Source organism: Aptenodytes patagonicus, chromosome 1, assembly GCF_965638725.1.
Source record: "Aptenodytes patagonicus chromosome 1, bAptPat1.pri.cur, whole genome shotgun sequence".
Taxonomy (NCBI): Eukaryota; Metazoa; Chordata; class Aves; order Sphenisciformes; family Spheniscidae; genus Aptenodytes; species Aptenodytes patagonicus.
Genome location: NC_134949.1, coordinates 7,508,695 through 7,521,749, shown reverse-complemented (window position 1 = coordinate 7,521,749; position 13,055 = coordinate 7,508,695). Strand labels below are relative to the sequence as shown.

Sequence of the window (13,055 nt, the reverse complement as noted above, 5' to 3'; positions counted from 1 at the left end):
CTAACACAACAGCCTGTGTAATTACATGTTTCTAGGAAGTGTGTTAGCTCCACGGGGAGCTGAGTCCATTTGGAGAGGAGGAGGAAGAGACTTTCTTTTGGGGGGTGGGGTGGGGTGTAAGGTGAAAAGGGTCAGTGCGTAACCCAGCTCTCGCTCGAATATGATAAAGGTAATTATTGCTCTCAAGTGAACGCCAGGTGCTTCCTGGTTCTGGCTCCTCTCACTCGTTGCTCATGTCTGTATCATGCAGGCGTCTGCTTTCAAAGCCAGGCGAAGCAGGGCTTTGCAAGAAGAGAGAAGAGATTTGACCCTGTTGGAAGCGGTACGTTGTGATATTTGACATTGTTTCTGCGCTAGCATCGCCAGGGCAGGGAGGAAGATGCAGAGTCAGGGCAGGGCAGTTTTATGCTACCTAGGCATTTATTTAGGTGGAGGAAGGAGAGTGGCAATTAAAAGCAATTAATTATCATCCGTGTGCTGGGGCAGGGGGAGGATGGCTTGGACCTAACCTGTCATGTGGGTGTTTGATACATGTCCTGTGTTGCTGCTGCTCGCTGTGGCGGCGTGTGCCTGAGCTTTAAATATCCTGCAGTTCCCGATATCTTGTTTCTCCAGCAGGCTCTCCATTTCATTTTCCTCCTCTCTCTAGTGTAAAATTTGGCCTAGCTTAAGCTTCTTTCCCTGGCTGAGAAGGTTATTTCCTTCCCTCCTCTCCTCCCCACCCCCTCATCCATCCTCTCCTCCTCTTGCAAATGCTCTCCGACCCTGATTTGGGGTTTCTCTCCCTGCAGTTAGCTGTGGGCTCTGTGGATGCTTTGCTGTGACGGAGGGCCGAGGGCTGACTGAGTCGTGGGGAGGATTTGTATGTAGGAAGAGAGGAGATGGCTGTGCAGCGTGCTCCCGAATCTGCTCTGAGCTTGCTGATGGTAAGTGCTTGCTGAAATCCGTTTGTGAAGGGTGGTGGGTGGGTGAGGGGAGCTGCACCGCATGGATTCAGGGCACCAAATCCACGGGAGGATTTTGCGTGAGCCGCCGCTTGGCTTTTACAGGTCCTGGGGAACTTTGCAAAGGGCTTATCTGGTGCTCGCACAGAGACATTCCGCCCGTGATGGGTTTTAATGCATCTGGACCAATGTTCAAAGCAGGATTTTGAAGTCACCTTTCCAGCAGAGCTGACGCTTGCATTTGAGGTTTATCCTGAGCTGTAGTTTTTCATTTTATTCATTATATCAGTGTCTTGAATTCTCACGTCCTTCTGCTTTCTCCTGCTTTTGCCCTTGCTGATTGTAAGACAACTTAAACGATGAGAGGAAGAGCTTGATTTCTCTGTCGGTTGAGAGGCATGTTGTTAGCTGTGGCCAGTTACTCAGATGTTGTATCATTTGGGGAATGGTCCTCTAATGCAGTGAATCACTATTCAACTAGCTGCAGAGTGTGTCAGACCTGCTACTGACTGCAGACCACAGGGTAATGACTAGTATTTATCTGAGCTATTTGCTACAACATGTTGAGCCACTGACCTACTTCTCAAAGTTCTGCATATTTATAATATTTTAAAGAAGATTATTTAGCAAAACACGTGGCTGAGTCCAGAAACATGCCACTGTCTTACTGCAATTAAAATAAACCCTTTTGGTGGGGTATTAGAGAGTTATTTAGCTTTACTGATTTTATTTTTTTTTTTCCTCTGTCCTACTCTTGTTGCCATTTTCTATGCAGCAGCATCAAGGATGGTTTTAGTGTAAGATCTCTGCTGGATGTTTTTCTGCCTAAATGTCACTGTAATGTTTTCGCTGGAGAGTTGTTATAAGCAAAGAGCATGCGTGTGTGCACGTGTGTGTGTGAATGCATAGATATATATGCATTATATATATATTTATATAATTATTGTTACTGATCTCTCTTTTGATTGTATTAGGAAATGGTCCCTAGCACATGATGAGTTTAGTAAAGGGAATGCTGCAGGATAATAACCCTGTAGTGCCTAAGGTTGTTAACAAAGGTCAAGTTGAGAAAAGCAAATTTAATGTCCATTACTCAAAATGCTAAACATGCTATTAAGCCTCCACATGGTTTGTTTTATATTTGCCAGTGACTGACTTGCTGTGTAAGCTCATTTTATTTCCTCTTGCTTACCTCTGGCCTTCCTGGCTTTTTAAATGGCCTCTTTCTATTTCTCTTTCAAACATAAATTGACGGGTGCCTGTCACCCCTGTGTCATTTTTTGGGCTGTATATGCTTTTAGTTTCACTACCCACTTAATTCTCAAGTTAAACCTCTCTTTCCCCCACCTCTGTACTCCTTGAACAGACCTTGTCAAACTCTGGTGCAGTACCAAGCTGCCCACAAATTTTCTCTCTTAAAACATGGCTTTCCGCAGCTACGTGGCCTTGCCCCAGTTTTCATTTTTAGGGGAGTTGGGCGTTTCTACAGCTCTGGCCCACAACCTGGACCCCTCAGGTCTCCTCACCTTGGGCACAGCCCTGGGCAGGGCTGTTGTGGTCTCCCAGCCCCACGTGGATGGGCTGGGTTGGGGGGTCCACAGCCAAACAGGTTCCTGCCTTTGACCCCATGGATGGTTGGGGTGGTGGTGCTGGGGATGTATTTCTGGGTTGCAAGAGAACTCATGTAACTTTTGGGGCTCTGCTGCACCATGGTCTGGTGCTAGAGGCTGGTTATGGGTGTGGCAAAGGTGATTTGGTATGTAAAATGTTCCACTTTGCAAACTACTTCTTTTGCCTTAGATTTTTCTTGGGTCGTGAATCAGTTTAGTTAACTATAGAAACCTCGTCCTTTCCCCTCTGCTCTGCCTTGGCTTTGATTGCATGCTTGAGCAGGCTCCCCTTGAATCAATAATAAATTCTTGCATAATTCATCCCACAATGAGCAGCTATAATGGCATCTCTTCTAAAACTGCCACCCTCCAGAGATTAAAGGATTAGATGTCTTCGGGAAGTCCACAGAAGTAGCTTTTAATACTTTGATGGGCTTTCTCCATTGAGAGATTAATCTTTTAGCAATGAGGAGTATTTCAGTACTGCATTTCCTCTGCAATAGGATGCAGAATGTGCATCCAACCACTCGCTTTTTATGAGACCTAATTGGCAGCAGCATTTGGCAGTGCTGCATCATACCCAGTCTGAAAATATCTCCTTCTCAGTGGGGTACCTCAAAGCGCTTTGTGTTGCAGGTAAAGAAACCAAGGTACGGAGGCATTAACTGACTTCCCTGGAACTTGATGCACTGAATTGAGTGACTCAAATTAGGAGTTTGCTCATCTCAAACTCCTTTCTGGTCAATTAAGAAAGATGGCCATCTCCAGGGTATGGGGTCTCCTTCCTACAGAAGGACCACCTATAGGACATGTGTGTCTAGCATCAGTATGCCCCAGCAGAGAGAGCTGCACATCAGACCATGTGGCATTTCTGGGTGCCAGCCATGATGAGAGCTCACAGTGACTTGTGAGCCTGGTAAATGCTACCCAGGACATGGAGCTGACATGGCCTAAAGCAGCTCCCAGACGGCAGGTCAGCGGGGAGCTGCACATTGTTTGTGCAACCATTAGAACACCAGAGAATCTCATTAAACTTGCAGCCTTAGGTGGACAGGTCCTACTTCAGTTTAGTGAAATAAATATTGACCATACAATGAATTAATCTAAACTGAATCTGTTTTTATTTTGATCTTGTTTTCTAGCCAGTTTAATACTCAGGTGGGTTTTTTCTGGTTTTAGTGATTTTTTTTTTTCTTTTTTTTCTCCCAGGCCAGGGAAAAGGCTCAATGAAGGAGAGTTTCAGCCTTAAACATGTATTTTCCTAACATAAAGATATTGGATTGTGCCTGGTCTTGTAGGACTCCTGCCTCTACCTTGCTCCAGAGATCACAGCAGATAAAGGATGTTGCCTGGTTCAGCATGGAGGAAATTGGGCTGAACTGTGCCCAAAGTGGCTCTGCCTGTAGCATTACCAAATCATCAAAACAGAGCTTCCTCAGCTTCTGTGAACCAAGAGGAGGGAGCATTTAAGCATGAAATAGCAAATACCATGTCTTATTAGGAATGATAACACCTGCTGTGTTAAGATCATTAATGCTGATGGGAGTAAGTGCAATATCAGTAGGATTTTATGTCTATCTTATTAGTATATTGTAAAATTTTAAAGCTTCAGGCATATTGATTGTACAGATTTTAACAGCACAATAAGTTATGATACCTGGTGTCTCTTGAGACAGCATTACTGCATCTCGTGAAAATTCATCTTAGGGACTTGACCTTCAAACTACTGTAGGTCATAACACTAGCACTAATTAATCTGTGTTAAATGGCAACGGAGGTTCAGATGAACAAGGTATACAGCTCAGTGTATACCAATTAATCCAAAATGATCTTAAAATGGTAGGGAAGAGCAGCATGGTTTTCTGTTTCCAGAAAAGCTAGCTCCAGCTAGTTTCTCTCACCCCCTCCATCAAATTGAAGATTTACTCTATTTATAATCCAGCTTTGCTCTCTCTGGTCTGTATATATAAATGCTTTCCTTGAAGAAATAACAACGTACCATTTAGAAAACAAGTACACTTGTAAATTAATGGTAACTGCTTGTGTTTGGAGGAGCACCTTTCATTTCAGGGGACTGTGCGATGCTTTCACACTCTAAAATTCATTATTTTGTGTCTGAGTTGCATTCAAGGCTGAGGCTGGAATAGAGGTGGATGTGAGATATCCTAGGTGACCCTCACTACATGGGACTTGGTTACCTCTATAGTTCAAGGGGAAAAAAGCTGCCAACAGGGAATTTGGAGCATTAACTCAGGCCATGGTGTTCACAATGCCCAGGATGAAGAGTGAGCAATTGGCTGGCCAGCCCACCATCAGGGCTGCTGGCCTTGGTGTTTCCTTGTTCTGCTGGGTTGAAGGCATTGCAATGGATGTCTAAGGCAGACACCTGCAACAGGAAGACATGTGAAAACTGCTCCATCTCCAAACCTTAGCATAAATAATTGGCATTTGAGTGTCATTGTCCACTGAAAATCCTAGTTTGCTGCTGTGCTGCCAGTCCTCCTTTTAAAGAGGGTTCTTCTGAATCATCCTTTCATCCCTCAAGCAAAGCTACACTAGAGTCCTCAAAACAACGTGAATCTCCTTGATCTGATCATTCTTCTGAAACATAGCACTGAACTCTGTAGGATTGCCCTTAAAACACACTTGGAGATTTAACTGTATCCTTACTAAATGCTATGAGGGCCATGCTTGGTTGGCTTCTGAGGTATTGAACTTGGCAATGTTCTGGGTATTTCATAAATTATTTCACATGTTTGACTGCTAAGTTTTTATGGCTGAAGTCTGCCTTTGTGAAGGCAAACTTGGTAGCTAACTAAAAAGATATAGAGCTTCTAAGCCCCATTTAGACCTAGGACTGACCCCCCCCTCCCCCCCATAAAGCTATGTTCTGTCCCACTCAAACCTCTAGACAGATTGCAGCAGCACAGCTCAGCTTGGAGGATCATATTAAAGCCTTTGGGAGCAGCAAGGTTACAGTGGAAGGATGAGGTCATTTTCTGCTTCTCTCATCTCAGGCTTAAATTATCTCTATGTTGACAGTATGCAAAAGCCCTTGACATTCAAATCTCCTTGCTGCGACCTCATTTACAGAATATGTTGACCTGGAAGGCAAGCTACGCTTGGCATGCTCCTTCCGCAAAAACAAAACCCACCCGTTTCTTGCCATTGCATGGCATAGGGGTTAATGCAGCTCCCATCTGATGTTGAAGCAGTGTGACGTGCCAGCAGCGCGTGACCCATACACAGGTCTGGGTGTAAGCATCATTGCTTGGGAATGAGTAACGCCTTCCCCCAGGAATCGGCTGCACCGCTGACATCTGGCCCTTTTCAGCTTCATGCCCAAAATGAGGCCCGTGGGGATACTTGAACAGCGAGGGGAGGTGATTACGCAGCCTTCTCTGTGCTTCTTTTGCAGATATTTCCACCGTGCAGGTGTGTGGGCTTCATCCGCAGCCTTCCCAGAAGGTCTGGGCGGGAGACGATAATACGCCGTGGCACCCGGAGGTCGCTGGGGAGGAGCCGTGCTGGCAGGAGTCTCGCTTCCTCCCCAGCTCCTTCCTTGCTCCAGCCAGGCAGTAATTTGCTAATGGGCTTCACGAGCAGCTAATAGCTGAGCTGTGCTGGTTGCTTTTTTGGAGGTTGGGATGAGAATAGGAAATTCCTGCTCAGTGCTTTGTGGCTGCTTGCTACCGTGGACCAAGAATTTAGCCATTTCGTGTTGATAAGTTCCCCCTGTAGCACTGAATTGTATCTGAACTTTACTATATTTACTATTTTATTATTATATTTACTATATTTATATTTATATTTATATTTATATATATTTATATTTATATTTATATTTATTTATTTATTTATTATTTATTTATTTATATTTATATTTATATTATATTTACTATATTATTATATTTACTATATTTACACATCCACCTATATATACTATTTTTTGGGCCCCTCACTACAAGAAGGACGTTGAGGTGCTGGAGCGTGTCCAGAGAAGGGCAACGAGGCTGGTGAGGGGTCTGGAGAACAAGTCTTATGAGGGGCGGCTGAGGGAACTGGGACTGTTCAGCCTGGAGAAAAGGAGGCTGAGGGGAGACCTCATTGCTCTCTACAACTACCTGAAAGGAGGTTGTAGCGAGGTGGGTGTTGGTCTTTTCTCCGAAGTAACAAGCGATAGGACGAGAGGAAATGGCCTCAAGTTGCGCCAGGGGAGGTTTAGATTGGACGTGAGGAAAAATTTCTTTACTGGAAGAGTGGTTAAACATTGGAACAGTCTGCCCAGGGAAGTGGTGGAGTCCCCATCCCTGGAGGTTTTTAAAAGACGTGTAGATGAGGCGCTTAGGGACATGGTTTAGTGGGCATGGTGGTGTTGGGTTGACGGTTGGACTCGATGATCTTAGAGGTCTTTTCCAACCTCAATGATTCTATGATTCTATTCTATGATTCTATATGCCTCCGTAAACTTGCAGTAAGACTTCAAACACGGAGATTTAATGCAGCTGAATGAGATTAAACACTCCCTGGGATTGCTCTTGGCTTCCCTGTGGTGGATGTCACCTTTTACCCATCTGAGCTGCAGGACTACAAAATTGTTATCCCTTTGATTCTGCTCTACTGCATGCCATCAATTTTCTTTTTCTTGACCTGCTGCATGAACGTACTGTAGAAGAAGCAGGCCATAATGTTTGCACATCTGAATTCTCCCATTTATTACTACGCTTTAAAACAGGAGTAAGAGGGATTACTGGTTTATTATCTTTTATTTATTATGAATATGGCTTGTGCCTTTAATTCCAGCTGCTCGTTCTGAATGACTGATAAAATTATCTCATCAGAGATATGGCCATTGATTTTTTTGTTGTTGTTTTTTTATGATGCTATAGAGCATCGCTATTTGTAGAAGAGAATTAGTGGGCACTTGAGTAAATGATCATTATGATTAATTGGAGCCTTTCTACAGTTAGGAGGAAAGTAACATATTAACAGATTGAAAAGATCACTAAATATGACAACTCCTTTTGACAATATATAAAAGAATAATGTCACTCTGACTTTTTTAAAATAAAATGCATTGGAAAACTTGACTGATATCCCTAAACCAAAATAAAATGTTAAAAATGCTGTAATTGCCACAATTAAAATGCAAGGCTATGAATAGCTACTAATACATAGGAAGGACTTGTAATATTGGGCGATTGAAATTTTTCAATTCTTTGCCTTCTGGTTACGAATGTCATACTTCCACAATTACTGTACTTGTAATTTCTCAGCTTGGCAATGATCCAGCCCTCTGACAGGCTAATGTGGTTAACACATCAGGGCTCAGAGACGTACAAAAGTCCTGTGTGGATCCTTCCTTGGTACATCCCATGAAAATGCAGATTTTTGTGATTTGGCGCCTATAGCTGTCGTGCTCAGGTGGCCAGTCCTGCGGGCACTCACGGAGTCTGCCAGCACCAGTGATGGCCGCTTCGTTTCATGTGCCTCACTGAAAACAGAAGCACCCAGCTGGATGTGGGGTCAGTCAGAGGGACTGGACTGAGTTTTGTGCTCTCCCCAGCTGGCATGCTGTCCCCAGCTCTCCATGACCACCATAAATACTGCTGGGGAATGGGTGTTTCCACCACTGCCATCTCTGGCAAACCTTGCGTAAACATCTCCCCTGCGCCCCTCCAGGCAGACGCATCCATTTTGCCCCCACATGTCTTAATTCTCTCCGCTTTTAAATATCAATAAGCACAGAAACTTGCAGAAGTGAGTTGAAATCAGTCATTTCACAAACAGGTTTTAACGGCACTGAGTATCAAACTAACCTGAACCCATCATCACCTTCCAGTGATATGAATTTTCTTGTTTAAATGAATTCTTGGGTTGGTCTGAAGCTGAAACTCTCAAAGCATGTGAAGCGAGGCTCCTCCTTTTTGAAGGGTCATATCATATTAGGTAGTCCTACTGAGAGCCCCATTAGCACACACTTGTCCAGCAGCAACGCCTGAGACCAAGTGACATTTCCAAAGCCTTGCTGGAAGGCAGTGCAGTACCAGATCTTTCTCAAGAAGCCTCCCAGACATGAAGAGACCCACAGAAGTGTCTGCCTGTATTTCATGGAAACAAAAGGCATAGTGAATGCCAGAAACCTATTTAGAGGAATGGATCTACACACAAAATCTTACCAGCTTTTTACATCCTTCATGGGATTAAAGCTGGTAATCCCGAAATTAAAGCCAGCACCTCCTAGTGCTAGTTCTAGTGCCTGGCCTTAGCTTTTCAGGTCTCCAAAAAGCTAGTGATCATGCTGAAATACCAACAACTGACCAGGAATGATGAGGCTTGAGCCCAAGGTGCTTTGTTTTCAGGGCATGTTGCAAAAGCCTTGCTGAAATAATAAAACGTAATGAATGGAAGTAAACTGGAAGAGCGTAAACCCGGGTGCAAAAATAATCTACCCTGATATTCTTTGTAAATCAGCTACAGAGATATTGGGGCACCGCACAATTTGGTAAAAACAGAATATCCCTTCCCCTTCCTGTCCTTACCCCAACACACACTGCCTACCTCTTGCCAATGAAGGGTTGCTCTCTGCAGTGCGTCCTTCACTATTCTCCCTTCTCTCAAGCCATTTACAGCCACCAGAGAGCTGAAAATTATTTTTAGGGAGATTTTGCTAGTGCAGAAGTAGAATTCACACAGAGCCTTGCTCCACAATATTTTTCTGTGGGCAGGCTGTGATGATCCTCGTGTTGCAAGACACTCGGCTTTGGCTCCCCATAATTTGTGTGAAGTTAATGGAGAGTATTGTAGAACATATGTTTGGCTTAATATAGGTTCAAGCTTTTTTTAGTCTAATATACTAAAGTAAAATCTGGGACAGCTTCACAGTAAATAAGATTGAAATGTTTTTCATTTTTGAATAATATGAGACTAATTGAGCCACAGTGGTCAAAGCACATTGTATTTCCTGGTAATTAATTGCTGGCTGTGATAGTTGACTGCATAAAACTATGCCTTGGGCCATTAACCCCAGGTCATTAATACCCAAGGAAATGTCTAGTGAAGGTCATTATTACTGCTGTTATATAAGCTATTGTACTAGAAAAAAGTTGGCATGAGCTTTTCAGAAACACATTTTCCCTGTTCTGGTCTCATTTCAGAGATCTGGGAGCAAAGACTGTCCTCAATTATTCTGCATTTACATTGATTTTCAGGGGATTAGAGTTTGCCCACTTTCTTAAAAACAGAGACCAATTAATTAAAGTGTTTGAGAAGAGGATCATCTAGCTTTACGTGGCCAAAAATCATAGAATCATAGAATAGTTTGGGTTGGAAGAGACCTCTAAAGGTCATCTAGTCCAACCCCCCTGCCGTGGGCAGGGACATCTTCAACTAGATCAGGTTGCTCAGAGCCCCGTCCAGCCTGACCTTGAATGTTTCCAGGGATGGGGCATCCACCACCTCTCTGGGCAACCTGTGCCAGTGTTTCACCACCCTCAGCAAAAAAATGTCTTCCTTATACCTCGTCTAAATCTACCCCCCTTTAGTTTAAAGCCATTCCCCCTTGTCCTGTTGCAACAGGCCCTGCTAAAAAGTCTGCCGCCATCTTTTTTATAAGCCCCCTTTAAGTACCGATAGGCTGCAATAAGGTCTCCCCGAAGCCTTCTCTTCTCTAGGCTGAACAACCCCAACTCTCTCAGCCTTTCTTCATAGTAGAGGTGTTCCATCCCCCTGACCATTTTCGTGTCCCTCTTCTGGACCCGCTCCAACAGGTCCGTGTCTTTCTTATGCTGAGGGCTCCAGAGCTGGACGCAGTACTGCAGGTTGGCCTTCCCAAAGGATTGGCTCAGGTTGTGTTCTTACTGGCAATCCAAGGGGGCTGGACAACGACTGAGCAAAAACCCAACCAATGCCTCGTGTTGGCTTCTTTAGGAGCAAGGCATGGACATTGGGTAGGTGGCTGTGGGGCAAATGGGGCAGTTGTTGCTACATGTTGGACACGTGGTGTTTGTGTCCTGATATCTCAGGCTTGGATTGAGTTTCCAAGATTCTGGTGATGGGCCCAAATCAGCCTTCTCGTGAAAACCAGCCTTTGTTCTAGTTATCCTACTGCCTCCAGGGGGGCTTCTAACTTCCAGCTCAAGCAGGAGCTATAGGGAGATTTGGTTTTGTGCTGTCCCTCAAACTGCTCTGTAGGTCAGAGTCCCCAGAGCAGCAGGGTGATATTTCTACTGAAAACTAAAATTAAAAAATGACAGTTCTAAGAAGGATTAATAGTATTTCCTCCCCTGGCAGACTGGTGTGGTTGAGAATTCCCTATTTTCTAGTTAAAGACAAAGAAAATGCTAATGAAACCAAAAGAATAATGAAAAACATTTTTCTAGTACCTTCCTTTAACAAGATATTAATAATAATAACACTTATTTACTATTTTAAATACAGCTTTATGTTGAATGCTGTTTTCTCTAATCATCTGTTTAAAATAAGGTATTTCATGTGGACAAAAGTCCTTGAATCAGTATTCTGAGACTGCTGGCTTTAATGAGATTGTGAGGAAGCACTTCAGCTCAAAATAGACAAAATTACAGACAGCGGAAGATACAGTGATGACACAAGAAAAATAGTGGGGAACTTTTGTAACCTGCTGAAGTTCCTAGCAGTGTTTTTTTTTCCCCACTTTGAAATTTTGTTTTGGAGTCAGGAGTAATAACAATTCCGTATGAAGAGACCTGTATTGCCCTCTTGATCAATATAGAAACTCATTTTGTCACCATCCTTACTGCAGTATATAAGCAAAGGCTTATTTGTTCAGAGTCCTCTACTGATGGATTGCTTCTCTTGAATTCTCTTCCTCCTCTGTATCTAATATCAGATGCAGTCTCTGTTGTCCACTGCCTTGCAAGAAGAAAAAAACTAAACATGCTGCTTATATTGGTTCCAACACAAATGTTTTTGTACTGTGGGAATATTTTGATCCTCTCTTTCATCAAAGTTTTACTACTAGACCTCTTTGGTCAGGTAGTGCTTAGGTCATTTTAGGGAGTTTCTCATTTTTGGATGCACCATTTAAATATTAAGAGCTAAATAAAGAATCATCCATGTGAAATTTCCCTGAGAGCTTTGATTCACCAGTAGGCATTAAACCTTAGCTGCAAAGTTCAGAGGTGCCTGGTGTCTTGGACACGGATCCTGTTTTGAATATTCCTGTTTGGTTTGTCTCTGTTTAGTGATTTACCTGACATACCACTTCCAAATACAGGTTTCAGTCATTAACTTTCTACATTTCTCCCAAGAAAATGCATCTGTGCTCACATCGCAAATAAAATGTGTCTGTTGTGGCAAGTCCCAAATATATTTGGGGAGGAGAGGAGGAAATGAGTGCTATCCACTTGCATGATGAAATGTAAACTGATGTCAGAGAGTTACTGGACGTTTTAAGACTGTATGACCACATGGACAAATGAAAAACCCAGCGGTTTTGTACATAATGGGAGTAAGGAACAAATCCTATTTGAAATCTGCATTATTTTCCATGTACAATAAAACATGGGTGGCTTAATTGCCAAAGCCTATGCCAACAGAATAATATATAGTCATCTCTGAATAACAGAGCAGTCAGGTTTAATTTTTAATAATCTTTAATTAAGTAAGCATTCACAACACTTCTAGTATTTGTACATTAACACAGCTGTCTCTGGGTAGCCAGAGTCATTCTTTCATACGTAGGCTGGTGTCAATCGATTTCTCCGTGGTTAGTAGCTGTAGATGAGTCTAAGTTCCATAAAACTTCCCCCATTGCAGAAAACCATTCCTGTCTGAGGGAGAAGGATTTGATCTTTCTTCTCTTAGGTTCCAGCTGGGAGGAGAGTGTAAATCCATATTATTCTACTTATCTCCATGACATTTCCAATTTCTACAGATGCAATCAAAAGAATTTGGCTCATTGATCTTCAAATCTTTGACAATTTCACAGTCTGAGCTGAGTGGTGTGACCCATGCGGGTGCCTTATTGGTTTTCATCAATAGAAGATTTTACCTAGATCAAGATAGCACGGTTGCTGCATAGGAGCTATGAATCTTGGAGATTATTATTGGTTTACTGGTGGAATATTTATTTTCAACTGAAATGAATTCTTAGATGAGTCATTGCGCACGTACCCTGCCTTGATATTCTTAGGTGCTAAAGCCACTATTTCAATGAGGCTGGGGTGGGGAAAAGTGTCCATAATGTTCAGAGGTACAATTAAAGTGCCATCTGCCTCTGCGATGAAGCAGATGTATAATTGATATTCACTGCTGATTTGCCACTTGATTTTCTGCAGACATTGAATGCTGTAATTGTTTGTACAGTATGATCCTAAATACCCATGTGAGAATTTTCCTCCTCACGTGTTCCCTACCAGAAGTATCACTACCATACCTAATACTCAGAAGGTAGATTCATTAAAAGATAATTTACGGTTAGCTAAGCCAAAATCTGACAGGAATCCAGTGAATAAGTAAG

At 43.0% G+C, this 13,055-nt stretch overlaps 1 protein-coding gene across 1 annotated transcript in view; it reads left to right on the top strand.

Moving 5' to 3' along the window:
* The first annotated feature begins 796 nt into the window (after positions 1–796).
* FRMD4A (FERM domain containing 4A) overlaps positions 797–13,055 on the top strand; it is a 396,169-nt gene continuing 383,910 nt past the window's right edge. The window contains exon 1 of the mRNA XM_076356146.1: positions 797–926. Within this exon, the coding sequence (XP_076212261.1) occupies positions 882–926 (45 nt within the window). The 5' untranslated portion in view covers positions 797–881. The remainder of the gene's footprint in view (positions 927–13,055) is intronic.